This window comes from Gobius niger (genome assembly GCF_951799975.1).
Source record: "Gobius niger genome assembly, chromosome: 3".
Taxonomy (NCBI): Eukaryota; Metazoa; Chordata; class Actinopteri; order Gobiiformes; family Gobiidae; genus Gobius; species Gobius niger.
This window is the reverse complement of record NC_136854.1, coordinates 22,806,151-22,832,429: the sequence shown is the minus strand read 5'-3', so window position 1 is coordinate 22,832,429 and position 26,279 is coordinate 22,806,151. Positions and strand designations below refer to the sequence as shown.

The window sequence follows — 26,279 nt, the reverse complement described above, 5'->3', positions numbered from 1 at the left end:
AGATTATGCAAGTCTTGTTATTTCCCTCCGAGTTAGTAGCAGTGGTTTGTTCATATAAATAAATAGCTCAAGGTTACATGGCAGGAGGGTGTGTTACTGGTGGACAGTCACTTGCATCATGTTAACAACATCACATCAGCAGCAAAGAATTCACTGGAGGGTACTTTCGTGTTCATCAAATAACTAACACAATGTAAAGCTTCAATTAGTCGCAGATGTCCCAAATATACTTTCGGACAATTATAATGAATGCATTAAACTACCATTATAATCTATATGATAAATCACAATCGCGGGGTGGGCGGGGCTTAAGGTCCATAGGTCACCACCATTTTTATTTCCCAGAACTCTGTGGGCGCCCCCCCACTTGACCGTCCCACCAGCCACAGGCATTAGCCACGGGTCAATATAGACCACAATGCATTGCGATACTGCCGTCGGAGGAAAACCCAGCGTCACAACAACACGAGTGAATGAGATCAGACTGCCATGCGTGTGTGTGCGCATCCAAACGGGGCGATGTGTGTCATCATCACTTACCGCTAAACTGAAGGCTGTAGACGCTACACACCTGAACAGTTACAGCCTCCAAAAACACATTAAATCTGCGTGCCTTTGTTTAGGTTTAGTAGCTAGTAATTATATAATCTAGTCTGACTTCAAAGACAAAATAGCTAGACCTACCATCTGTGATATATTCGACTCTATATTTCTATGAAGTATCACTAAAACTGATTTTGCATCCGCTTTCTGTGCTCTAACATGAGCAACAAAGTAACTTTTACAGAAGCGTCCATCTCCAATGTTTCTGAGCTGGACTACCTAACTAAAGTTTGTTCCTGGTCGGATTTTCCGACTTCCGACCAAACTGAAACGCAGCATGTACAATAGTATCCTAAGCATAAACATTCTGACATGGCAATCGTGTGATGCTCGCATGTAAGTGACTAGATCTGACATGCTGACATGCTGCACTCAACCAAAATCACTCCCAAACCAGACACTCCCTGCCCCCTCAAGATGTTTGCATAATGCACCGCTTGCATTTTACTCAGCTCAAGGTGAGTAAATCGTGCCAGACACTGTCTCTCTGTGGTCATCTGACATGCTCACTAACATGCCAACCAGCATACTTAGGTACGCCTAAAGCAGCTGTACTTTTGGCCAGATTGCAACCTTGAATTTGTAAATGCCATTGTATTTCCTGAAAAAGGGTTTTCATTTAAAACACACCAGTGAGAGAGCATGAATGTAGTTGAAATCTGGAGCTCTATTCCAGATTGTCTCCTGGAATCGGACGTCTGGGATGTTGCCATGGTAACCATAAGAGGATAAGGCGGGATGCTGAAGATGAAAAAATCAAGACAGTTCTTGGCTACACGCTCGCTCACATAATGTGTGCAATATGTTTGTGTTGAAAGTACATATTGCGTCAGCATTGCCACGTTTTGCTGAATTCTCTCTATTGTATTCAGTAAGGTTGAGTGCAAGGCTGAAATATAACATTCCCCAACACATTCAGTTGTCATTTGGCTGTGACACCTTTGGGTACATACTACTTGTTTTGACAAGTTTTGTGCATATTTGATGCCACGGCTGTATTGTTGACTGTCGGGAGCACTGTTTTTGTTGTGCCTGCACATACATAGCGGTGTCTGAAAGAATCTTAACATTGAAGATTTTAGTCATTCATTCACTTGTGTACTGGTGGAAAGTGGGAACTGAGTCACCTATTCACATAGTATTTTACTTTGAATTGAAAAAAAGAAACTTAGATTAAGTTTTACAACGTTATTATCAGATTGTTATCAGCATCAACATTGTGTTTGAAACCATAGCTTTGGTGATCTGTGTGGTTAAAGTAGGAGCCGTTTTTGACAGAATACTTCCTTAACAGACAACTATGCACTATTCATCCTCTATAACATTTATAATACATGCTATTGTGTCAAAATGACATTTGGCTCTGTCATTGGCTCTGAAAAAATAGCATATCGACGAGAGTGGCATCCTCCAGCCAAGTATTAATAATTGAGCACATTTCAAAGCTGATTCCCAGCAGAGAAAACAACATTATTTTACCTGTGGCTGCTTTGACAGCCTGTTCCACCATTGACAGAAGCACATTCAGTGGCAGCAGACGGCTGCTGTGTTTGTGAGAGTCTATATGTGTGTGGGAAGAAAAAGTCAGGAAGATCTGTCATTCCTTTATAAGTGCAACGTGCTTGTTCTTGCTCCGAATGGGGCGCGTATGCTCTCTCCCATACACATAGGCATACATTTACACACAGCTTTCTACTCTCTTCCCTTCGTCAATCACTCTTCCATTACTTCGTCCATCAGCATTACTGAGCACAACGTGTTTCATCCCTGCTCTTCAGTATCCATTCCGCTTCATTCCATTTGTCCATTTCTAAATAGCCCTACTGTATGTCTGCGCATAACCACGTCAGGGAGCTAATAAAGCGCAATCCAGACCTGGCAGTGCTGCAATTTCAGACGTGATCCGGGAGGAAGGAGAGATTGAAAAGGGAGATGGCGTACTGGGCCAGACTAACAGCTTTTTATCCTTTAGCGAGATACAGTAACTCAGCTCTGGCTTCTGTCAATTCCCACTGGACTTAGGAGCACCCCTTATTACATTTTTGATTATTATATACTCGAAACTCACTTCTCTCACTGCTTAATTTCCCCCTATGTATTATTAAAATGTAATATAAATGATTATGTACTGAAGTGCTATTAAATCATTGTGTATCATTGTTGGCAGGATCGTTTTATAGTACAAAGTTGATTTATTTGTCTTTATGGCTATTTGGTTTACTGAAACATTTTGATTATTATACACAGAGCTGAAAATTTATTATCAAGTTGTTTTCCATTTCGTACCATTTAAAAACACTTTACAGATTGTAGAAATATTGTAACCATTACAGTAAGCCTCACACTTTCTTCTTTCGGATCTGTGCAGGAGATCAACTGTCAAAGACGCAGTTAAGTGTCAGAGAATGTAACAGAATGAAATATAGTCACCTCAGATCCACACTGCTTGCACAACACTTGACGGACAAGGGAGAGGGGAAATGTGAAAGTCTAAGAGGCCCCAAAAAAAAACATGAAATTGATATGTTAGCACACATTTCCCTTTGACTAACATTAGCTAAAAACAGTATAAAAAGTGGAGAGAAAAAGCCGTTGAACAACTCCATTAGCTGCTGAGTCACATCTCATACATCGAACACACTGTGGCGTCCAAGTGTTTTGATGTGAACAATAACTATTTTTACCTTATAAAATCTCCATTAATTTATTTTTGCTGCTAATCCCATGATGCTTAACGATATGACACCACAGTCCTGAACTCTACACCTTTTGTGTACAAGGCTATAACCAAGCAAGCTTTGACTTCAGACTGTTGGAAAGCGCTCTAAAATGGTGCATCTGTTTGCATTGAACATCTTATTAAAGTGTGATCTTCTTTAGGAGGGCTTTCCTTAAAGCTCTTTTAAAATATCTTAACCCTTCTTGCTAATTACTGCACCATATACTGATGAATTATGTCTCTTGTTTTAAAGTCTTGTTTTTTATGTGACCCACTGCTAGGAAGCCATTGTTGTTATCCGTAAGGCAGCGTAGCCATGCAAAAAATAAAAGCTTATATTTTCATGATTTCACTTTTGTCTTCCCATACAGCATTATTATTATTCGTTCTTTTGGCACAGTGTCCAAATGCTTCTCCCATGTCTGTGCCTCGCTGCTCTCAGACACCTCTCCCTCCTCACAAGGATTAGGCCTCTTCTTTCAGTCTCTCTAATTATGCCCTTCTTCAATACATCTGCACTCTCTCACTCGCGCGCTCACAAATATTTATTCCCTTTTGCATCTGCCCGCACACGCAACTCACACCCACAGCCAGCCTCATCGAATCATCAGTCAGTCACTGGTGTTTATACGACAGAGGAGAGGAGTGTGGTCTGCCAAACAAAGTGAAAAACATCAAGAGACAATAACAGCGGCAGGAGCAGCATCACGGTCCTCTCTCCCTCTCTCTCTCTCTGTGCCTGCCTCTGCTAGCAAGCTTTGTTAGTGAGCATTTTGTGTGTTTTGGTGCAAAGGGAAGAAAGCCAGCAGGCAAGGCGGTATCCAGGCCACTGCCTTGTTTTGATGTGGTCATGCTAATTAAAAAAAGAGCGTTTTTTTTCTCTCTCCAGCCAACATAGAGAAGGCACACACATAAAAAGGTGCAATGGGTAAGAAGCTTCCAGTAATGTGGATTGATGAATGCAAGGACGGTCAAATATATCGAGGACATGTTATCCCTCAGTAGTCAGACGGACAGAACGCTTAAAATATCAGCACATACATACTTTAATTACCATTTATGTTATGAATGAGCTGTAAAGGAAGATGCAATCCCAAAATGTTATTGATGGTTCACTGCCTCTTTTAAAAGAACAGGCCACCGTTTCCATCTGAGATATGTTCTTACCTGAGCTTAGACAAGTTGATACGTACCTGTCTGGTCTTTGTGCATGCCTGTGGAAGAGTTTGGTCACTTCCAACTTCAACCCCGTTTGGAGCTATAGGAATATGCTGGCAGGAGCCAAATGCTAACAACATCTTTGGTCTTTTTGCGTGACTGAGGGCACGCAAACCTGCCTGTTCCTTTAAAGCAGTACTAAGTAACTCATGCCCCTAGAGGCCACAGCAGGTGTTGTAGCATGTTAGGTTTTTTTACTTATTAATTGTCGTAAGAGTAAATACTACGCTGACAGAAAAGCCAAAGGGAAAGAGGGATATTATACATCCAATTACACAATGGAGATTATTTTTTTCACTCAAACTTGGCTGTAAATACTGTTTAAGTGGCGCTAGCCCACAGTTAGCTTTGCCCGTTAGCCTGTTGGCTTCTTCTTCGTGATTCCATTAGTGTGTATAGGTGGCTCCGACCCGGAGGCAGCAAAGTTGCAATTGTGGTTTTCTGGCCAGAGACACCAGGGGAAGATGAAAGACCCCCCAATAATCCCATTAACACTTGTATTACCCCCAGAGGGACTACGGAAAGGATATATTAATATATTAAGGTAAACAAGTTGCTTGGTACTGTACAATTGACATTTTTGTACCTTTTTTCTTTTTCTTTTTAACCAAAAGTTACCTTATTATGATATACATATATATGGTTAGATCTCTACAAAGTGTACGTTTTCATTACATTTTTGTTATTGTAAAGTAGTTTTTTTCTTTTTCATTTACACGACCTCCATATTCAGAAGACCAACCCATTTTACCTCCTCCTTTCCTAGGCTATTGTGCATACAGTCCTTTTCCCCCCCACTATTTATAGACTCAACTTGGGCCTTAAAGTAAGTTTTTTTTGCTGACATTCCACCGTGTGAATGAAGTTGGTGGCTCTGTAAACATGCTGGCAGCCTATGAGAGGGACAACAAGAGGAGAGGGAAGGTGGTAGACGGAATTGGAGCCGCAGCAGCCACACAGGGGAGCGTTTCTTTTTTTTTTTTGGCTGAGCTTTAGACTTAGAGACTCAGACGACTCAGACAGCAAGGTGACGTCAGCGGCGTTTTTTTTTACTGAGGACAGAGGGATAGAGGCACAGTCAGAGGCACACTGGAGATGGCACCCGCGGGGAGTAAGGGATGAGCAAGATATTAAAATGGGGAGCGAGAAGCTAGGAGACAAGCAAGCAATAAGAGACCCACCGCATCCATATCCGGGTGCGACTTTGGAAACTGCGGCTAAGTGGGTTTAGGCTAGATAAACAGACGCAGAGCAGCCGGCGTGTGAGACAAAGAAAAGGGATGCAGGGGGAAGGCTGAATAATTCCTGGGTGGAAACGATGAAGACAAACGCAGAGGAAGAAATTGGTTTATTATCTGGGCTTTAGAGAGTGAAGCAAGGAGAAAACAGAATGGCAGAACCAAAAATAGGCAAAGGAGAGAAACAGCGATAGGAGAAGGGATGGGATATGTGCAGGGGAGATTATGTCAAGTCTTTGCTCGATGGCTTCTGTTTAAAATAGCTTTCAATAACCTTCTGTGTTTTATGAGTCAGCTGCGAAAGTCCCCCACACTGGAGACAGTTTTGGTGCTATCATGAAGTGCAGATAAACACAGTCATACCTCCAACCCAAGTAAAGTTCATATTTCTTCCTGTGCTATTTGCAACTTGGCTCTCCTTGCAGTGTTGCTTTTGCTGTCTGCGTGAATGTGGACCATATAGCAGCTGAAATGAAAAGTGCAAACGTGCTTGTATGCGCTTTTGAGATGCTTTGTTTTTTTTAGTTGTTTATGCTTAAATTTCTTATTATGTTCTTATACCTGCTGATTTGTGCATGTCTATTCCATTGTGGATAGTTCTACCTATTGGAAATCCAACTCAAATATAGATTATCCTGACTCTTTGTAAAGATATTGTCTGATTCGTTGATAGGGATGGGCATCGTTACGGATTTATCGATACTACTTTTATTGATACTCCTTATCGGTCCGGTACTTTAACGGTACTCTTATCAGTACTTTAAAAGGAAAAAAAAAGTTAGATAGATGTATTAATCCTTGGCCTATATTTATTTTTTATTACTCTACATTTCATTTCCAATTTTTCCAATATTATATGGGAGTTAAAATACTTCACTTAGCCTACTTTACAATTTTTTTGCATCATTGTTTTTATTATTATTACTATTATTATTATTATTATTATTATTATTATTATTATTATTATTATTATTATTATTATTATTATTATTATTAGTTAGATTTGGCTGTAGCTGAAAGATGAAAAGTGAGTGCAGTAAAATAATGATGTAGACTCGCCTGTGTTCTGTCTCTTAGGTTGTGTCCGGTGAGTTGGCACCGGCTCGCACTGACGTGCAAGTGTGAGCGCGCACGTGTGCGCAGTTTGTGGAAAAATAGACTCCACACGAAACTCTTTAGTTTGGGTATTTGTGTAAGAAGATAAGTGCGAGTGGCTTCAATACGAAGTTGTTGCGTTTCGCTTTTTACAGCTGGTTAGAGACAGGGCAGGAGCAGAGCACGGGGATGGGCCGACACCGTGGCTCTCGTGCGGAGTAGCGGGGATGAGCAGATCCGATGCAGCAAATGCATCCATGAGAGTGGAGAGATACTTTTTTTTGGTGATTATTTGAGCGCGTGTGATTAGCAGCAGCGGCTCCGTGAAGAAAACCGTTAAGGCTGGAGCTTATAATAATAATAATAATAATAATAATGCATTGGTTTTATATAGCGCTTTTCTGGACACTCAAAGACGCTTTACATTGCACTATTCATTCACTCCATACTCGGTGGTGGTAAGCTACTATTGTAGCCACAGCTGCCCTGGGGTAGACTGACGGAAGCGAGGCAACCAGTCTGCGCCATCGGCCCCTCCGACCACCACCAACCACTCACTCACGCATTACATTCTCTAGGCTTCCTGGTGTTCCCAAACGGTCTCCCATCCAAGTACCGACCAGGCCCTTCCCTGCTTAGCTTCCAAGGTCTGACGGGATTGGGCATAGCATAGGCGGTCTGTCCAGGTGGACCAGCACACGTGGGCCGTTCTGATACCAGGGTTCGATACCAGGGTTCGATACCCATCCCTATTCGTTGACGTGTTGATGAAGCTTCTTCATGCGCGTCATATTTGTTAATACAGCTGTTGCTACACAAGAGGATGGGAACCTCAATGGCCCTTCACCATCTTTTGGTGAGAGAGGTTTATGGATGAAGGAGTCTATATTTGTGGAAAAAATACAGTATATCTTTGAATAGATTTGGCAGATTATCTGAATCGAAATATCGGCATTCCATACAGTATTTTTAAAATAAGATCCCACAGATGTGAGCCGTGGCTTTTTACAGCATCGTGGCCACTGCGTTAGTGCCCAGAGAAGCTGAATTATGGACTCTAGAGGTTGTAGATGAACTTAGGCAAAATCAAGCTGGTTGATAGAAAAACAACTTCATTACATTCTCACATCAGAGGTGAAAGATTCTCAACTCAAAATATTTTGAAAAACCTTGTCTAGGATCGAACATTTCTCTACACAAATATGTAGGGAAATACAGTAAAATTTACCTTACCGTTTAACGTATATTGATCTACTGTGTTATTTTCTAAATTTAGTATCAAGTTATGGCACATTTACTCACACTATACAATATATACTAAAACACTATACACCTGCAACAGCTGAATATTGGTTGGATTAGTGACATTTTCATCTTCAATGCGTTGAAATTTGCTTACGTTCTCTTTCAGATGTCATCAATTATTTCACCACAGATTCACACATAGAGGGGTGTGATATGACTGTTATAGAATAAATCAATAGAGGATTTGTTGCAGTGCACTTGCATGAATAATTTATCAGGTCATTGTACGATTTATGTGATAATATAAACATTGTGTGCAAGCAATCGTTATGAGTATCAGCCAAACTTACACAATGTGCAAGATAATAGTGAGATTAGATTTATGATACCAGTGTCCTGTAGTAAAATGAGGCATTACTAGTTTAGTAGTGGATTAAGCTTTTCTTATGTGAGATCGAAATGGGATAACGTCCCGATTTTCTAGATCAGTTGAAATCTCAGTCAGTGTTAGCTTAGAATAGAAACATCCTCCACTAAATGACATCAGACTTTCTGCCCAAGTTATCTTCCATCTTATCACTATAGCGTTTTTTTTTTCTCTCCAATAGTTTCATTTTTAACAACCAACTTCAAATCCAGGTCATTAACTGCGCATGTGTGCCCTGATTTACCACTGCGCGCCAGACAATGATGTCCATATATGTCTGTTATGGGCAAAGTTGTGGCACCGTGTCATTTTGCGTTGCCTCCGGTCCACAGCGGCAGCCCCGTGACAGGTGACCAATGATGGAGGCGCCGGGGCAAGAAATTAAAAGGCACAGAGGCGCGAGAAGAAGCGTGCGAGGAGTGAGACGACCGTCAGCCATTGTTATTAGAATATGACAGTCATGGCAACGCATGGGGCTTTAAGAGTTTGCACCAAGAGCTGTTGCCCGACCATTGGGCAGTAACTGACTCTGGACTGCAATAGATATTGTAGTTCATATTAGTACAGCAGATGTAACACTAAAAATTAAATTAGCTCCCTTGCATATTTCACTATGCAAATTGGTGAATGATACAGCGAGGAGGAGAAACTTGAGGGGTTTGGCGTTCTGCTCATTAAAAATATCTCAATGGGAGAAAGGAAATGTTTTTAATGCAGATGTCGCTGTATGACAGGTGCACTGAGAGGAGAGAGCGGAGAGGAGCATTAATTGAAAGAATTATTCAGATGAGAAGAGTAACGGTTTCATAATGCTTCTCAGAATATGCCATATATTCCCATTATGCAATCCATCCACATGATGTATTTGTCTCGGCTTGTTCCAATAATTATTAATTGCAAGAATAAGCGCCATGGAGATAAAGCATCACCTTGTGTAAGCTCACAATGTACATCATTACACGTGCCTGCCATGTCAATGTATATGCTACATAGTCATGCTCTCAATTAGCTTTGATTATGAGGAATGTGCAGAGTGTGTTTAATTATAAAGACATAAATGCCAATTATTTTGACACACTGTATGGCAGAACAAATAAGAGTCCACTCCAGTGTTGTAAATGTAGCATACCTCCTACATCATGTAAACAGCAGAAAGGAATAAAAATGTAAATCAATTAAGTCCAAGTTTTGTTCTTGGTCCATTAGCTTTTCTTTTTTCTTTTTCACACCTTGCCAGTGCTTTTGCTCACCTCATGTGCTGTGTCGTATGTCGCACTTATGTGACCTGCTCTAATGAAATACTGAAATACATTTAGCATGTCAAAGGAGAGAGCCCCCTTGGTAATTAGAATTAATTATTTGAAGTCTGGGCCAAACTACTTTTGAAACCATCACAAGCTACTGTGCTTTCTGCTGCTCTTGTACAGTACAAAGACACACTTGAGTATCCACTTGTATAACAGCTCTTGAGTTGCTATTGTAGGCTGCCTTGTGTACGGGCTCAATACAAGAACTCCATTAGTGTGATGCTAGGTGTACAATGAGAAGATTGTCTGTGCTCTTGTCAGTCTGAGAGTTCTTTATCGTGAATGACTCAAGTAGGGGTCATGCTGGAGCTACCACTTTATAATTGAGAGTAATACATCATTCCTGCCCTTATATGTGTTGCCAGTGATATGATGAGTAGTTGCAATGGACTTGTACAGTGCTTACCTTGATACTTATGAATGTGTCTTTGTGTGTTTATGTCTTATCAGATGCAACAATCGGACGCAGTGCGCAGTGGTGGCCGGCCCAGACGTCTTCCCCGACCCCTGTCCCGGGACGTACAAGTATCTGGAGGTCCAATATGAATGTGTGCCATATAGTAAGTATCTTTTACACAGCATGGCTTTTGGTGATTCCTTTTTGGAGGACATTTTTGTTAAGCAGTTTGAAAGATGCATTTTTTTATTTTATTTTTTTATTCATAACATATTTACTTATTTCAATTATTTATCCATCTGCATTGACAATGTCTGTCAATGCATTGTCGGCCCATTTAGCTACATTATTTTTAGCAGTGCCCATCCAGTGACTGACAGTGAGCAATGTTTCCGCAGTGCATCATGGAAAGTGAGTGGCATTTATTGACAAGTCTGCAAACTGTCAAACACAATTTCCACTTCTATTTGACTGAAATCAAATGTTGAATTGCTCTGTTAAAACACTATTTACAAACCAGTGGCTCAGATGGTGGAGCAGGCCACAATTTTGGCGGTTCGAATCCAGATGCAAACTGTTGACTGATGGGCAGTACGAATGTAATGTGTGAGTAAATTAATGGTGGTGATCGGAGGGGCTGATGGCACCGATTGGCTGCCTCGCTTCTGTCACCCCTGGGGCTGCTGTGGCTACAATAGAAGCTTACCACCACTGAGTATGGAGGGAATGAATAATGGCAACAGTGTAGCGCTTTGAGAAACTTGTGGCACAGGCTTATAAAGCGCAATACAAGTGTAATCCATTATTATTATTAAAACATATAGCTACTTTCTTTTTTTTCTTTTTTTTGTGCAAATATCAACTTCACTTCTACGATATAATTAGACTGCTAGAACAAGTAAGTTGGGTCAAAAACAGTGCTACACCAGGCCTGAAATTGGACTTAAAGCAGTACTAAGTAACTTGTTTACTGTAATAAATCCTTTTCATAGCCTCTCTGGGGGTAATACAAGTCTTAACAGGATGATTGGGGGGTCTTTCACCTCCCCCTGGTGCCTCTGGCCAGAAAACCACACTTGCAACTTTCCCTGCACTGGGTCAGAGGCGGAATACACACCAATAGAATCACGAATCACGGGCAAAGCTGACTGCGGGCTAGCGCCACTTAAACAGTATTTACAGCCAAGTTTGACTGAAACAAATTATCTCCATTGTGTAATTGGATGTACAGTATACCTCTCTCCCTTTGTCTTTTCAGTCAGCGTAGTATTTACTCTCACGAATAATGAGTAATAATATAATTAATTATAATTAATGAGAGAGAAAACGCAACATGCTACGACACCTGTAGCAGCACATATGGCCTCTAGGCGCATGAGTTACTTAGTACTGCTTTAACAGTGACTGTTAGTAATTTCTGACCAAAAAATAGCCCAACATGGGACCAAACCTTAGCTGCAGAGGACCCAGTGTACCACCTCACAGTTCACCCACCACCACCGGTACCTAGACTTCAGATACTTTTATGTTTGCTATACATCAACTCTGCCACATAAAGCTAAAATAATAAATGATAAACAAACAAACAAAGCAAAAAAATAGATAAATATCTACACTTTCATTACTACTAATAGGTTGTAAGACATTTTCAAAGATAAGATGTTGGGTAAGTAGTGAGACATTGACTTGTTTTTATTGTATTTTTGAGCCTTGTTCGCAAAAACTGCAGCCTATACATAGTTGCTTCACTTTGAGTTTGTTTGAGTGGCTGAGTGATGACACTATACTCACCGGGAAAGTCCTACTGGGAGGAAGGATGTTGAAGAAGAATGGTCTCAAATGATGACAGATGGCCCCGTGACCCATGACCCTGCAATAACAGTCTGTGAGGTTGTGATCGGCCGAGCGTAATATTCGTGGGACCGAGGAGGCGAGCATCTACAACAACTGTGAGAATTCTCCAAAAACGTAGCCAACGTGGTGGATGATAGATGGTTCAGGGTTCAGGGTGGAGGCTGCGTTGATTTAAGAGCTCATTTTGGCCTCGGCGGTTAAGATGGATCGACTCAAGATACTGCCAAAAGACGGTTTACACTCGTGGTCTGTTTATGCAGCTAAATTTCATCATGTTGGACTAGTTATGTTGGTTTACTGCTCTGAGTGTAATTGTGCCTGCTGTTACCGCAAGTGGGCGTTAGTTTAAACAAGTTTGGTGAAATGTTCTAAAAATGATATTTTGTTGTCTGCTGCGGTGTAAAGGTAAACACAGTATCAAATCCTACTAAATAAAGTAAGTCTAAATCCAAGTATATACTTTGGCCCTTGGATTTCCCCCATTTCACACAGAACAAAGAAGAAGTGTACTGAACTATGTAATTTTGTAATGGTTACATTATTTTCCAGTACATTTACTTTTATGACATTTCATTCTGTATATCAAACAGTCTGCTATCTCAAGGGAGACAAATATTCAGAAAACTTTATTTATCCCCAAGGGGCAATTCATCTGCAGCTTCCCAACCACACATTCATCCATCTCATAGATATTACGATTTCTGTAAATCTTTAAGCTCTTTCCTTTTTCCATCAATGAAAATACGTACCAATTGTAATCCATAAAAGATGGAACCACTAACACCACGGTTTACATACTTAACTATTTACTTACAAAATGTTCTCTCAATTTTTTCCCTTCTCTAAGTCCTTTGTGAATAGCTAAAAAGGCAGCAAAGTAGTTTGTTGTTTGGTGTTTTTTGTCGAGTTACGATAAAAACAAGATCCAGCAAGACTATTTGCTTCACGCTCATTAAGTCTCATAAATCACTGCTGCCTCCTTGACAGTTCCTCGGTGCATTTGTCTTGCACTGCCTGTATATAGAGTGTATACGGCTGGCACCAGGGCCCATACAGACAGCCAGGGTGATCTTCCACACTGAAGCATTCAATTATGTGTGCCTAAACGGCTCTTGCCTGGCGTCTAGAATGACCAGCAGATTAAATAATAGGAGTATCGGAGCCCGCGCTAGAGCAGATGGAAACACAACCTGATACCTGCTTAATGCCCCACCGCCGCACACCTCACTCCGCACACAGGCCTCAAAACATTCAGTGCATAGTATCCACTATACGGTGTCATTTTAGGTCTTTTGCATAAAGAATAGTTGTCCAAAATAACCATAATTTGTTATATCTAAGCAGTGTCAAATGTTAATTCATGTGTGATAGCCTAGTTAGAATAAATATGAGCAATAAATTATTCTTTTCTGCAATACATACATACATTTTGTTCGTGAGTACAGATGGCACTACTAAAATGTGTGCAGTTGCGGAATAAAGTGAGTTGAAATATTGATTGTAAGCATTAGTGGTAACACTAGTATTATTTAGTTTAGTTCATCACTTTCTTGTTGCATTGGAATGGGTGGAGTGATTATAGCTGGAGAAATGAGCATACCAATCAAGCCATGCCAACACCTGGCGTTGGGTAAGAAGTAAGCATGTCCCGATCTTGTCCTCTCACTGGGTTAGTGTTGTCTAAGCATACGTTTGTTGTAAATTGCACATAGCCACGATGAAATAGTGTTGAGAAAAATCAACAGAAGGTGAAAGGGCTTTCAGCTGAGCCTCATATCAGGCCTTTGAAATATGAATGAAATCAATATGCTTCAAAAGACATAATAATATCTGAATCTTGGAGCAAGATAGTTCTGCTTGCTGACATTCAAGCAGGAGATCTACTTTGGAGCTGCCACGCATGACATGGCAAATCAGTGCCGCCGACCTCTTTGTTTATAGAGATATGTTTGAACAGGAAATGAGGCTGTAAAGAGTGACGTGGGGCCTCGTAAATGGTAAAATTAACTTTTCTGTGTCAAAAAAAGCTGAACATTTTTCTCTCAATACGACGATATAGATAGAAATGCATTACAATTCGGCAGTACTTCATATTGAATGCTTTTTGTCCTGCATTATATGTCATGTTATGCAAATGGGCCACAGTACCTTTTATATAAAACATGTTTACTCACTGTTTGTCACTCGTACCGGCCAAAAAGTGCCAACAATGAATGTACTGATTCAACAAGACGGGTTTTTCGAAGCTTACATTTTTGTGCATGCTCAAGCTAGTTGATTTCAAATATTCATAAACACCCTAATCTTAAGTGATTCAAGAATAAGCCAAGCCATATCCAAGTCTATCTCTGTTTCGACTACGGACATGAATTTTCCTCCCGCACTGATTTCCAAATAGATGCGCTCCGCTCACTGCTGCATAGACACACTGTAAACAAATCTCTGAGTGGGTTGTAATACAGGTAATTAAATTATGCACGCTTCAGTTTTCTCAGAATTATTCCCCCTTATCTCCGCCCCCTCTTCTTCCTTTTTTTTTTTCACTGATATTTTTTGGCTTTTGCTACCTTCCTGTCTCTTCATCTCCCCTCCCTGCACTGTTGGTTTTTGGCTGATTTCCAAAGACTAAAAATCAAGTGTTCTCTTTCTCTCTCATTCACTTCTGGCTCTCGTGAGTGTGTGTGGCGGTCATGTGCCAAACTAGCCGACTAGCTTTGGCAGTAATTAGCCACCTGTGTATACTTGCTCATAGCTCTGCATGAGCCTATAAATATCCATACATTATCACGCTTGAGTGAAAAGAGGAGTTTGTGCCGCAGCTGCCTCATCATCTGTATTGGTAATATAAAAGAAAGTAGCAATATAGAGGGTGTAAGTGAGACCATTAAGATTATACATGTATCATGTATAGGTTATATATTATGTATATGTTGTACTGAATTGTTTTTTCAACCCTTTATAGGGCAAGTGACTATTTTTGGTAATTCCGCACACTTTACATATGGCCTCCCTGCTGCACATCAGTAAGGTTAAGAAGCATATAGTCATCACTTAGCCAATCAGAAGAGATCACCCTACATCACAGATCCCCCTACTGTGGCATTTGACCAATCAGCAGAGACCGGTTGTGCTCTCAAGTTCCTGTTTTCTCTGAAGTCTGAAATTATTGGTGAATAATTGTGCTAAGTGATGATATATGTGTTGGTTTTGGAGGACGTAGTGAAGTAAGTGAAATCACAGCATGAAAAAGGCCCTCACTTAAACCTACAGTTTATTTGTTTTGTCCATATTTGGACATGCCCATTGCACCTATTATTCATACTCACAGTATTTTCTTGATGAAAGAACCAATAAACCTTATGTTTTTATGTTGCCAAAGGTTATTTTTAGTATGATTTTTAGACTTTCCCACTGCTGTATTGTCACAAAAACTCTTGCCTATGACAGGTGTGATCATTCAAACATCAATATCACAAAACACAACGCCTCCTGAATACCAGCACCCCCCGAGACCTGAAAGTACTTTTTGTATATTTTACATATAAACATTTTGTATTTTTTGACCACTTAAAGGACAATGGACTTAATATGGTAACATAGTTTACAGTACTTGTTTTTTACCACTTTAGGACAAGGAACCAAATATGGTAATTTCACTCACATTGATTTTCTGCATGATAATGAAACATTTTTGAAAATGTTAAAACCAAACTAAACTTGTGTTATGTCCCCCAATAACAATCTTAAGTTGAAATGATTTATTTCAACGTATTTCAATGAGTGCCCTATAAAGGGTTCCTCTCAATGGTCCCAGTGGGTGCCGAGTCAAACAACCGCACCACCAAAAAGATAATAGACGACCGTCCGGGTTGATCTCGCAAACTCCTGCTCATAAGTGGGGCGCTCTCCGCATTTTATTAATATAATGGACTGACCCGTGCTTGCATGCGAGAAGAGAGGAAAAGTGAGCTCTCGTGATGTACAAGTTATATTTTTTGGATCATGTTATAATCAGTCATTTTGAACTCTCCATAAACCTGTGATCCTTTTTGATCAAAAACGGTCTGACTGAGGCCTATCCATGTCTATATTGTTGAGAAAGCCTGGAACAACTCCCTGAAAGCAATTAGCCTACTACCGCATTTACTGTAACAATCAGCTAGCCAGTGATATGTTACGCAATACCCGCGCTAGCCGCTTTAGACAATGGAACTTGCCTTGGCAGGAAAACTAATTAAAAGATTAAAATCACCTTCTTGTCCGTCCAATTAAAGGCGTCTGTCAGATATCACCCTGGAATAACTTCATCACAGCGATATGAAAGACACTGTTTACATGCGCGTGCAGAGCTCTGGAGATGTAAACTGATTCTGTCTGTGCTCCCATAATCCATAGAAAAGATGGATAGGAGCCAATTAGAAAGAGAGAAAGACATTTTTTAAGGCATATCTTTATTATGTCTGTCAAAAAAAAGGCCTTTTTTTAAATCATTGCATTCAATAACTTTACTGTAATCAATTTTTTTCTTGTACGGTCCATTTCTCTTGCCACTATAGATCTACAATGTAATCGCAGCGTTTGTGAAAGAAAAAACGATCGCATGCGTTCACTCCTCAACACAGTCTCAGTCTGAGCTCTGAAACGAAAGTGGGAGAGTCTCTGAGAGCTAGAAATGAGTATGGGCAGATTTTGCTCAACCGCCTCTGACTTTAACAGTTTGAAAACGAGATAATTCCGGTAGTGCTGGAAGTGAACCGAGATAGGGCGAACTGAGATAGAGGGGAGGTAGGGGTTAGACCAGGCCCGCATAAGGAACAGCGCGGGAATTAAATGATAAAAGACACTGTGAGAGGTGAACATTGAGTATATAGGATTGGGGGCTTCCGGCTGATCTATAAAAGGATGATTCGGACAGAAATAGGCAGGCGTGAGTCAGCACAAAGAAAGAATTTGAAATATTGCTTTTATTGAATGCATGGAAATAACCAAGCAGTCTGGGCATTATGATGAACAATGACAATTCCCTAAACCAATAGCCAAATTTGTAGTGGACAATCTAGTCAAGCTTGCTGAGATTATTTTTGAATGGAGAGTTTCCTGGTGGATGCCTCAACATCACATGCCACAGTTGTTGGTTTGTCTCGTGTACATATTTGATGAATGTAATAAATCTTGCCCGGTTATGTATGAGCGCCTATAGTCACTGGCCAGCGTGCAGCATACGTGTTAACCTAATGACAGTGAATTAGATAATGACCGGAAGGGACAGGGAAATATGTTCAATAAATGACCTTGGGCTTGAGGCGCCTGAGCAGATTGGAGAATGTGAGATGAGAGATAATAGTGGCACGGCTGCTGTTACCACTTACTCTGCACATATATGAAGACACACACACATTACAACGCTAATGTGTAATGTGCACTGTCATTTCTCCTGGAGCAGTACCTTCCTAATAAAGCATACGGTTTCAATAAAAATGCAAATAATCTTTGAACTGTTCCTTTTACGGTTAATTCCGCTTCTGTGTCTCAGGAAAAGAGACAAGCTGGACTGGTATTTTCTATGCGTATAAAGAGTTAAAAAAAAAAAAAGAGAGTGTTGTTTAAATAAATGGATTGCTTCATAGCCACCCAGCTATTGACAAACATGTGAGTTTGTGTGAGAAAAAGACCTCTTGCATTTGTAACAATCAATATAATAATAAAAATGGCAAAATGCCAGCAAAAAGTTTTATACATGGTTTTCTTATAGAACATCTCATCAGAATTGTTTTTAAAGCTCAGCCAGAACGCAAAACTGTATTTTCAGTCTCAATGACCTTGAGAGGGTACCACAACCTTATTTTTCTGGTTGCCTTAAAACACAAAGGGGTTGATTTATTGTGGCGATTATGATCTAACTGTGGAGGGATAAAGTAATCTGGCGAAAAACAAACAAACAAACAAACAAACAGTAACAATACAAATCGAATGACATTTGTTTGACATTTTGCGCGCAGTTTGATAACACTTGTTGCTTCCACGCGGTTCATTTTATATCGATGGGTTGCCTGAAACCTCGACCTCTTTTGTAGTTGCCTTTCAAAAATGGCTCCAAGATCAAATCATTAGTCCTAGAGAAGGAGCAAGGACAAGGAGCGGCCTTCATCTAGGTCTGAGCATTTTGAGCAACGGACTTTTTAATAGGACACACAAAGAAATAAAACCTTGTGTTTGAGTTGTGCTTTGCAAATATTTTGGACTGGCAACATTTTGGACTATACTGTTGCCATCAGTATAAAACATGCTCTTAATGAACAGCTCGACACAAACAATTCTATTACTGTGGTGGGTGATCAAAGAATGGATTTGGATGTGAACCTAACCTGTTTAATTGTCAAATTCTGCTGACTTTAGTCACATCTCCATGTAGACGAGCTGGAGACGTACCCACTCCTGGTAAAGTTAGAGTCACGTCTTAAGAGAGCTGAGCCACTCACAGCAAAGGCTCATGTTTCTTTGTATATTTATGAGGTATTTTTCAATGATGATAATATCTGTGATAAAATAAATGCCCGTATTTCAGTTTTATTTTTTGGGCAAAATATAAGTCCATCAAGAAACCAATACAATCTTCACTTGTGTTGTTTAGGCCCGGCTTTTATCATTTCCATGTTGTCTTATTATTCCTCCTTTAAAACACACCATAGCCTCTTGTGACATTTTCTCCTAACTTCCATTTGTGTAACATTTTCCATCTAGTTTCCCCTTTTTATCCACAAGGGGGTAGCCTCTGTGGTGAACCATTTACACACACGCGTGTGTCTGCTCTTGTTTTTAGCTTTAACACGATCTTCTCCCAGTGATTGCTTATTTATCGGGAGCTGTGCAAAACCACACCAGTTTACATGCATTTTTCATGAGCTCCGCATTTAATGCTTGCTTGTGTGTTTGTGTGCATGTCTTGTGTTGCACATGCTTGTGGTTTGCATGGAGTTTTAGCTTTAACATGTTTAAGAATTCATGCACATACCACTCCAAACTAGTGCAGTGGTGCTATATATAAACACCCGGAAGTTTTTCCAAATGTTTTCCCTTTGAGGACTCGGCTTACATCCTTTAGATCCTCCCTCTGCCTCGTCTCCTCTCGTCTCCTCTCCTCATCTCTGGGGAGCGGTTCCATTCAGCAGTTCTCTAACGGTCTTGAAAGACACAAGGGCAGTGCCTGTAGGATTAGGTTTCTGCCGTGTTCACATTCCGTCCAGATCCCCGGGGAGAGAGGTGGAATGGAATTTATACGCCACCAGAAAGTGCGCCATTTTGATACCGGCACGCGACGTTGGGGCTCAAAGGATAATGGTTTAGATATAATATAGAAGAGACGGAGTGGTGGACGATTGGCTCCACTGCATGCAGGAGCTTGCAGCCTGTTCTATAAAAATTGAGAAGCACAAAGAGCATCACCTATGGAAAAAAACATTCAAAGTGACGCTTGGTGCTCAGTGTTGGGATTCAAGTGTATGTTGAGTGGGTACATTTTTTTTTAAATTTCATTTGATTGATTGATTTCATTCAAAAGTGACAATAAATCCTCCAAGCCAATACAATATGAATAAAACAGAGCAGAGGAGAAGATCAAGTCTTGTAATAAATTTGATTAGGTGTTTTGGCCACCAAATCAAGACATATCATGAAATCAAATATTCAAACTAAATATATTATTCAAAGTAAATTATAATAATACAGATACATACAGAATAGATATTAGGCAAAATATTAGGTTTTAGTATTTTAGTATTTTGTGCTGACATTGTGTACACAAAGCTGTACCCATTTGTATATAGCACTGAGTCTGTGAGAACGACTGATTAATAAATGAATAAATAAATACATTTGTCATGTAACATGAAGATACATTTAAGAGCCAACTTTCACAGTGTAGGCTTTTGGCAGCTCATACCATGTGTACACACTTACTGAGATACTGTCCAAATACTTTTGAGAGTACACATCAAGGCATTACAGTTTCATCCACAGTATTCCTATCTTTGTATTTCCTATTTAATTTCATTTCATTCCATACATCCATACATCCATACATACATCCATTCAAGATTTAGGTTTGTTATTTGGTGTCATGCTGCAGACTCCTCTGCAGTCTATTTTGCTGTCTGCCCAAGAAATAACCACTCTGCTTCTTAAAAGTTATCTTTCAAGCTGACAGGTATAAAATAAATGGTGCCCCTTTTATTGGTGATGCATTGTCCCCAGACTCTGGCTTGAACAACTGTGGCTACATTTGTAGCATGTTGCTTTGAGCCTGTGCTGCTTCCTCCTCTCACCAGTGTTGCCCCATATGTGTATGTGTGCATGTGCCACATATGTGCAATACATTTGTGTTGGCAAAGACCCCCACCACCACACACACAACCCCACCGCCCCCCATGTACTCTCCACTCTCTTCCAACGCTTACGTAACCTTATTACCAATCACACACAGAAAGCATCCTGGCTCCCTCACAAGGTTAGGATGAAATATGAGAATGATTATGGAGATCTGAGATTGTATTATCATGATTTTCTTATTATTGCATCATTAATCTATTTTTGTCTTGTCTCTCTTTTCTCTTTTTTGCATATCCAACGTTCCGTCTATGGCTCGTGCAGAAGTAGAACAAAAAGGTAAGAGCATCACACGCATGCTTATGTGCTCATATAAGAGTTCTAATGCAGGGTTGGGTGCCACTTTTGGATGCAAGTTCCTGAAGCCTTTTATGCCTCAGCTTCTCTCATAAAGTGGCTGATGCTATATTAAGACTACTTCATCTGAGGTTGATGACTGTTGAAAAGCACTGCTTCCCACTGCACACACCTGAGCTCTACAGTTTCAGTTTCAGTTCATGGCATTGCCCTTTAACATAGATGGGTTGAGGCAATGAAAGCAGAATAATCATGACATGTAATTGGAAAGTGTTGGGGAAATTATGCTCTGAAAACCATGGATATTTTATTCATTACCTTAAGTAGTGCATAGTGATTGCATTAGTAGTTGTATTAGTAATCGCAACAGTGGTGGTTCCATTGTTGTAAAACAGTAGCAAATATATTTACATTTTATAGTGACAACAGCATAAATCTGACTTTTTAAGTAATATAATTAGCTGTAATAAAATTAGAGGCAATATGCAAGGGTTACTGTTTGTACCATTCCTAAACCAGCATGTGCATCAGAAACAGCCCAATCAATCTATGTTAAATATGCACATCAACACAGACTGAATGGCCGATTAATTGCTTTTTCCAGCTTCAGAATGTATCAAATTCACTGGCTCCATGTTATGCTGCAGAATTGCATTTAATGTCACTTATAACAAACTCCCCCAGCCAATGAAAGTGGAATTACATTGACATTTAATATTTCAGCCATTCCACGTGATGAGAAAATTATTCCGGTGCTGTGAAAACCCAATGCTATTCCAATCAATATCCACAGCCCTCTGCACTGGACGTTATTGAATAGAATGGGAAAACCACAGCGCACATCTGGTCTATGTATGCGACAACATTCCAGTCAAATTACAAAGGTCCCTGCTCTCACTGTCCCTGCGCTGAATTTACGGCGTCTCCCACGTCACACATAAAAACAGGACCCCAGTATTCCATGATGGGAGCGCCGAGTGGGGAATGACTTATCGCAACAATTGCAGAAACAGCAGGCGATAAAAGACGTGTGGTTCATACAGTCGGTCGTTTTTGACAGGAATAGAAAAGGAAGAAAGAGTTTGTAGACTAATGAGGAGCTTTTGGAGAGGGAGAGAATTGGGGAGTACAGGGAACAAAATGTGCCAGTCCTCCTCTCTGCTTTTCGCTGTAAGAGCAGGGTATTATCTGTTGAATAGACGGCATGCTGTTGCTACGCTTAAGAATGACAGTGACTTTACAAGAATCATAACACAGCAAGCCAATCCTGTAATCGTCTCTCACTCGTGGCTACGGTTTGGTACAGAGGAGTAGCCGTGTTAAACATAACAATCACAGCGTTCAAGGAAATTACATTAGCAATAGACAGTACACACAACAACTACTTCTTCTAATATTGCAAATCATTACTAATTCATTACTGATAAATCTTTGTTTTAGTATAGTTTGTAATGTACAATATTTATCACATAGAAGAACTTTCACAGCAAATGTTCTATAACTTTTTATTGGTTGCCTTGTATCGTTTTTAATATTCACAGTTACGGCCCGACCAATATATCAGCCGGCCGATATCTCTGGAACCAAAAGTGATAGAGACTTCCCGTTTTCTGCACTGGAAAGGGCACAGTCTGGGATTTAAAAGGAACCCCCCACAACTTCCTAAGCATCAGGGGACCGGAGAAATTTCGCAGTGAAAATCGGTCACCAGTTTTTCACCTATTTTACATATTTTCTGTTGTAGACTTTTGCATATAATTTCAGACAAAGACTTACTTTTTGTTTTGGAATCTACTTATTTTTATCTTTCAAGCTCCCTCTGAAGTACGTACTAAACATACATATACAGCACCCCCTGCTGTCACAGTTCAACACTGACACGTTTAGAAGCTTCATACACAGCATTATAGACGAGACATTTAAAAAAATATTAGCCAAAAATATCAGTGGTGCGTACTGACATCGGCCAATCATGATATCCGCAAAAAAACGGCCTCAGAAAAACCCACATCGGTCGACCTCTATTAGATGAATTTTTATGATCTAAACCTTTAATATGATACTGATCAAATTAAACTACTTTCAATATTGGCCATCCCAGCCCCCAAAATGTCAAACCCCCAAAATGGAAGGTCTTCGGTACAGTGTAGTGCAGACACGTTTAAGTGCATCTAGCAATAGTAGGGGGAGTTGCAGTCAATGTTACAAAGCCTAACATTGACTAATTTACTAATTTAAAACTTTCCTTTTTCTCTTGTCGTTTTTCCTCTTGTAGTCTTTCTCTGCCCTGGGATCCTGCGCGGCGTCTATCAGAGCGAACACCTCTTCGAGTCGGACCACCAGTCTGGAGCTTGGTGCAAAGACCCTCTCCAGGCTTCCGACAAGATCTACTACATGCCCTGGACGCCGTACCGCACTGACACGCTCACCGAATATTCTTCTAAAGAGGATTTCATCGCAGGACGTCCCACCACAACTTACAAACTGCCGCATCGCGTCGACGGAACTGGTTTTGTTGTTTATGACGGCGCACTTTTCTTCAACAAAGAACGCACCAGAAATATTGTGAAGTTTGACTTGCGCACGCGTATCAAGAGCGGAGAGGCTATAATCGCTAACGCTAACTATCACGATACGTCCCCATACCGCTGGGGAGGCAAGTCGGACATTGACCTCGCCGTGGATGAGAACGGGCTGTGGGTGATTTATGCAACTGAGCAAAACAACGGGAGGATTGTTGTGAGCCAGCTCAATCCGTACACGTTAAGAATCGAAGGTTCCTGGGACACAAACTACGACAAACGCACTGCTTCCAACGCGTTCATGATTTGCGGGGTGCTGTATGTGGTGAAAACTGTTTATGAAGATGACGATAACGAAGGCACAGGGAACAAGATCGATTACATGTACAATACAGATAAGAGCAAAGAAATGACTGTGAATATACCCTTCCCAAACTCCTACCAGTACATCGCCGCAGTGGATTACAACCCCCGAGACAACCTGCTCTATGTGTGGAATAATTACCATGTGGTCAAGTACTCGCTAGACTTTGGCAACAACGGTAAGAACACCAGTAGTCATTTAACTCTCTTTACTGACCAATGATAAAGGAAAAACAGCTAAATTATTCATGTGGAACCAGAACATGCAGTACAAGCCCACTGACAATAACATTCTCAAAAAGAGGCAGGTTTTAGAAGTGAACTAGTAAAGCCATATCAATGTAGTGCCAGCAGCTGTAGACAATAGGGGTGTAGCAGTTTAGCCATCTCACTATTGGGTTTGCTGCATAACAATGCAATTACGATATAATTAAATAGCATTTTCATGTCCTTGTTTCCATTTAGACAAATGCTGCAGTGTTTGTTGCAGTAGCCTTATTAAACAGACGTATGGACATGTTTATTATGTTTTGGACAAAATGTGAGCCTTGTATTAAAGAAGACCGAAGTAACTTTTTTACCTTAATAAATCCTTTCCGTAGTCCCTCTGGGGGTAATACAGGTGTTAATGGGATGATTGGTCTTTCATCTCCCCCTGGTGTCTCTGTCCAGAAAACCACCCTTGCAACTTCCCTGCTAATAGAATCACGAAGAAGAAGCTAACAGGCTAACGGGCAAAGCTAGCTGTAGGCAAGCGCCACTTAAACAGTATTTACAAGTTTCAGTGAAAAAAGTTTCCATTGTGTATTTGGATGTACACTATCCCTCTCTCCCTTTGTCTTTTCTGTCAATGTAGTATTTACACTCACGGACAATTAATGTATAAAATAGAAAACTTAACTATGACACGTGCAGTGGCACTTATAGCCTCTAGGGTCATGAGTTACTTTGTTCTGCTTTAAATTATTTGGTCATTAATAATTACGGAAATGATACATTTTTCTATTACATTTTATATGACCTAAAATAACTAAAGCCACAAGCTGTAATTGAGACATTATAAGCTGTAATTGAGACATTATAGAAACTTATAGAGAAGTGCCATCAATGCTGTAAGTTCTCCGTTATACCCATCTGTCTACCACTGGCTCTCAAAGTCTTGTCAGTGGTACATCAGTTCTACAAAGTAATTTAGAGTAGATACATATATTTAATTGATTTTATGGGGGGAAAAGCATCTGAATGCTGTACAGTTAATACAGTTATTGTAAAAGTTTCAGCTCCATTCTGGCATACAGACGTCTTATTGTGAGTCATGACACTTGCGGATGTCTTTAATGATGTTATTGTGAATTTGACACAGTAAATGCCTCGCAGTCTTTCCTGCATCACTTACATTTCCTCTACGGTTAACCAATCATAATGTATTCTTCAAATGTACAGCCAGGCCTGTATGGAGACAGGAAGGATACATAATATATTTTATACTGGACAAGGCGTGAAACACGAAACACATGTTCAACTTGTCTTGAACTCTTTTATTTGTTCAGTATTCATTTTGAGACAGCCCTGCTGAGTGTGCAATTAAATTATTTACAGCTCACAAACCCTGCAAAGTTATTTAGATTTTTTAGCAGTAGTTTTACATTCTCTCAGCTGTGAATGTAAGAAATAACCAATGTTGATGATCTTGCACAATCCAAGGGAATCAGGAATCCATTTTGTTCTGCATATAGTTTGCACTGAGCTAACATTGTGAAGACCTAAAGACAAAAGAGTATTTAAATATTTACATCTCAAGCAGCTGTACACTTAATGGGCTCCAACTGATTTTCTATTTGTTTTGCGGGCAAGAATGCAACTTTAAAATAATGCTTAAGTTGCTCTACGCCTGTGCAACATAGCCAGTAATTAGGCTGTGTTTACTAATGCTAACGTTCTGTGGTTGTAATATGTCAGCCTAATGTTTACAGCCTCCTCGTGGGGCTACCAACACAGTACACATTCATTACGGCTGACAGGCCAGAGAGCATCAAATATATTATCTGAGGGCTAACTGTAAGTGAAGTTTACAACACTATTCCTTGGCTAGAAGAATGTTCTTTAACAATCCTATAACTTATAACCGCTTAACCCCCACCTGAACCGAGCACATTTCCCCCGGCTTGGCTTCACCCAAATCTAAATGTTTAGCATCAAAATAGCGGCAAAAACGAGGCTGAAGACGGAACATACAAGCATCCAAAAAGTGACTAAAAGGTGACTAAAACATAATGAGAAAGTGGCAAAAAAAAGTTTACAAAAGAGCATGACAAAAGTGACAAAGAAAGCAAAAAAAAGTGGCAAAAATGTGACACAAAACGCAACAAAAAAGTGGCAAAAACAACATGAAAAAAGATCCATTTAAAGCAGTTCTGTGGGTCTTGGATTTCAAATGAGGTGCTACACTGGCCAATGTGCGGTAAACTCTCCAGTCAAGAAACTTTTAGATCAGGGGTGATGCTGAACTGGAGACAAAGCACTTGGTTAATGGTGGGGGGTGAGAGGTTAAAACAATTATTGGTGGCACATCAGTTTCCTTTAATTCAAAATCACACCCTCTTCCAATCAAT

General features: G+C 40.2%; 1 protein-coding gene across 4 annotated transcripts in view; it reads left to right on the top strand.

Moving 5' to 3' along the window:
• adgrl3.1 (adhesion G protein-coupled receptor L3.1) overlaps positions 1-26,279 on the top strand; it is a 150,629-nt gene that overhangs the window by 61,068 nt on the left and 63,282 nt on the right. For 3 of the 4 annotated variants that reach the window (XM_079553087.1, XM_079553086.1, XM_079553085.1), the window contains exons 1-2: positions 20,704-20,764; positions 23,058-23,846. In XM_079553087.1, coding sequence (XP_079409213.1) covers positions 20,737-20,764; positions 23,058-23,846 — 817 coding nt within the window. In that variant the 5' untranslated portion in view covers positions 20,704-20,736. Of the gene's footprint in view, positions 1-10,302; positions 10,413-20,703; positions 20,765-23,057; positions 23,847-26,279 lie in introns of those variants that run through there. The other variant, XM_079553088.1, reaches the window with a different exon arrangement.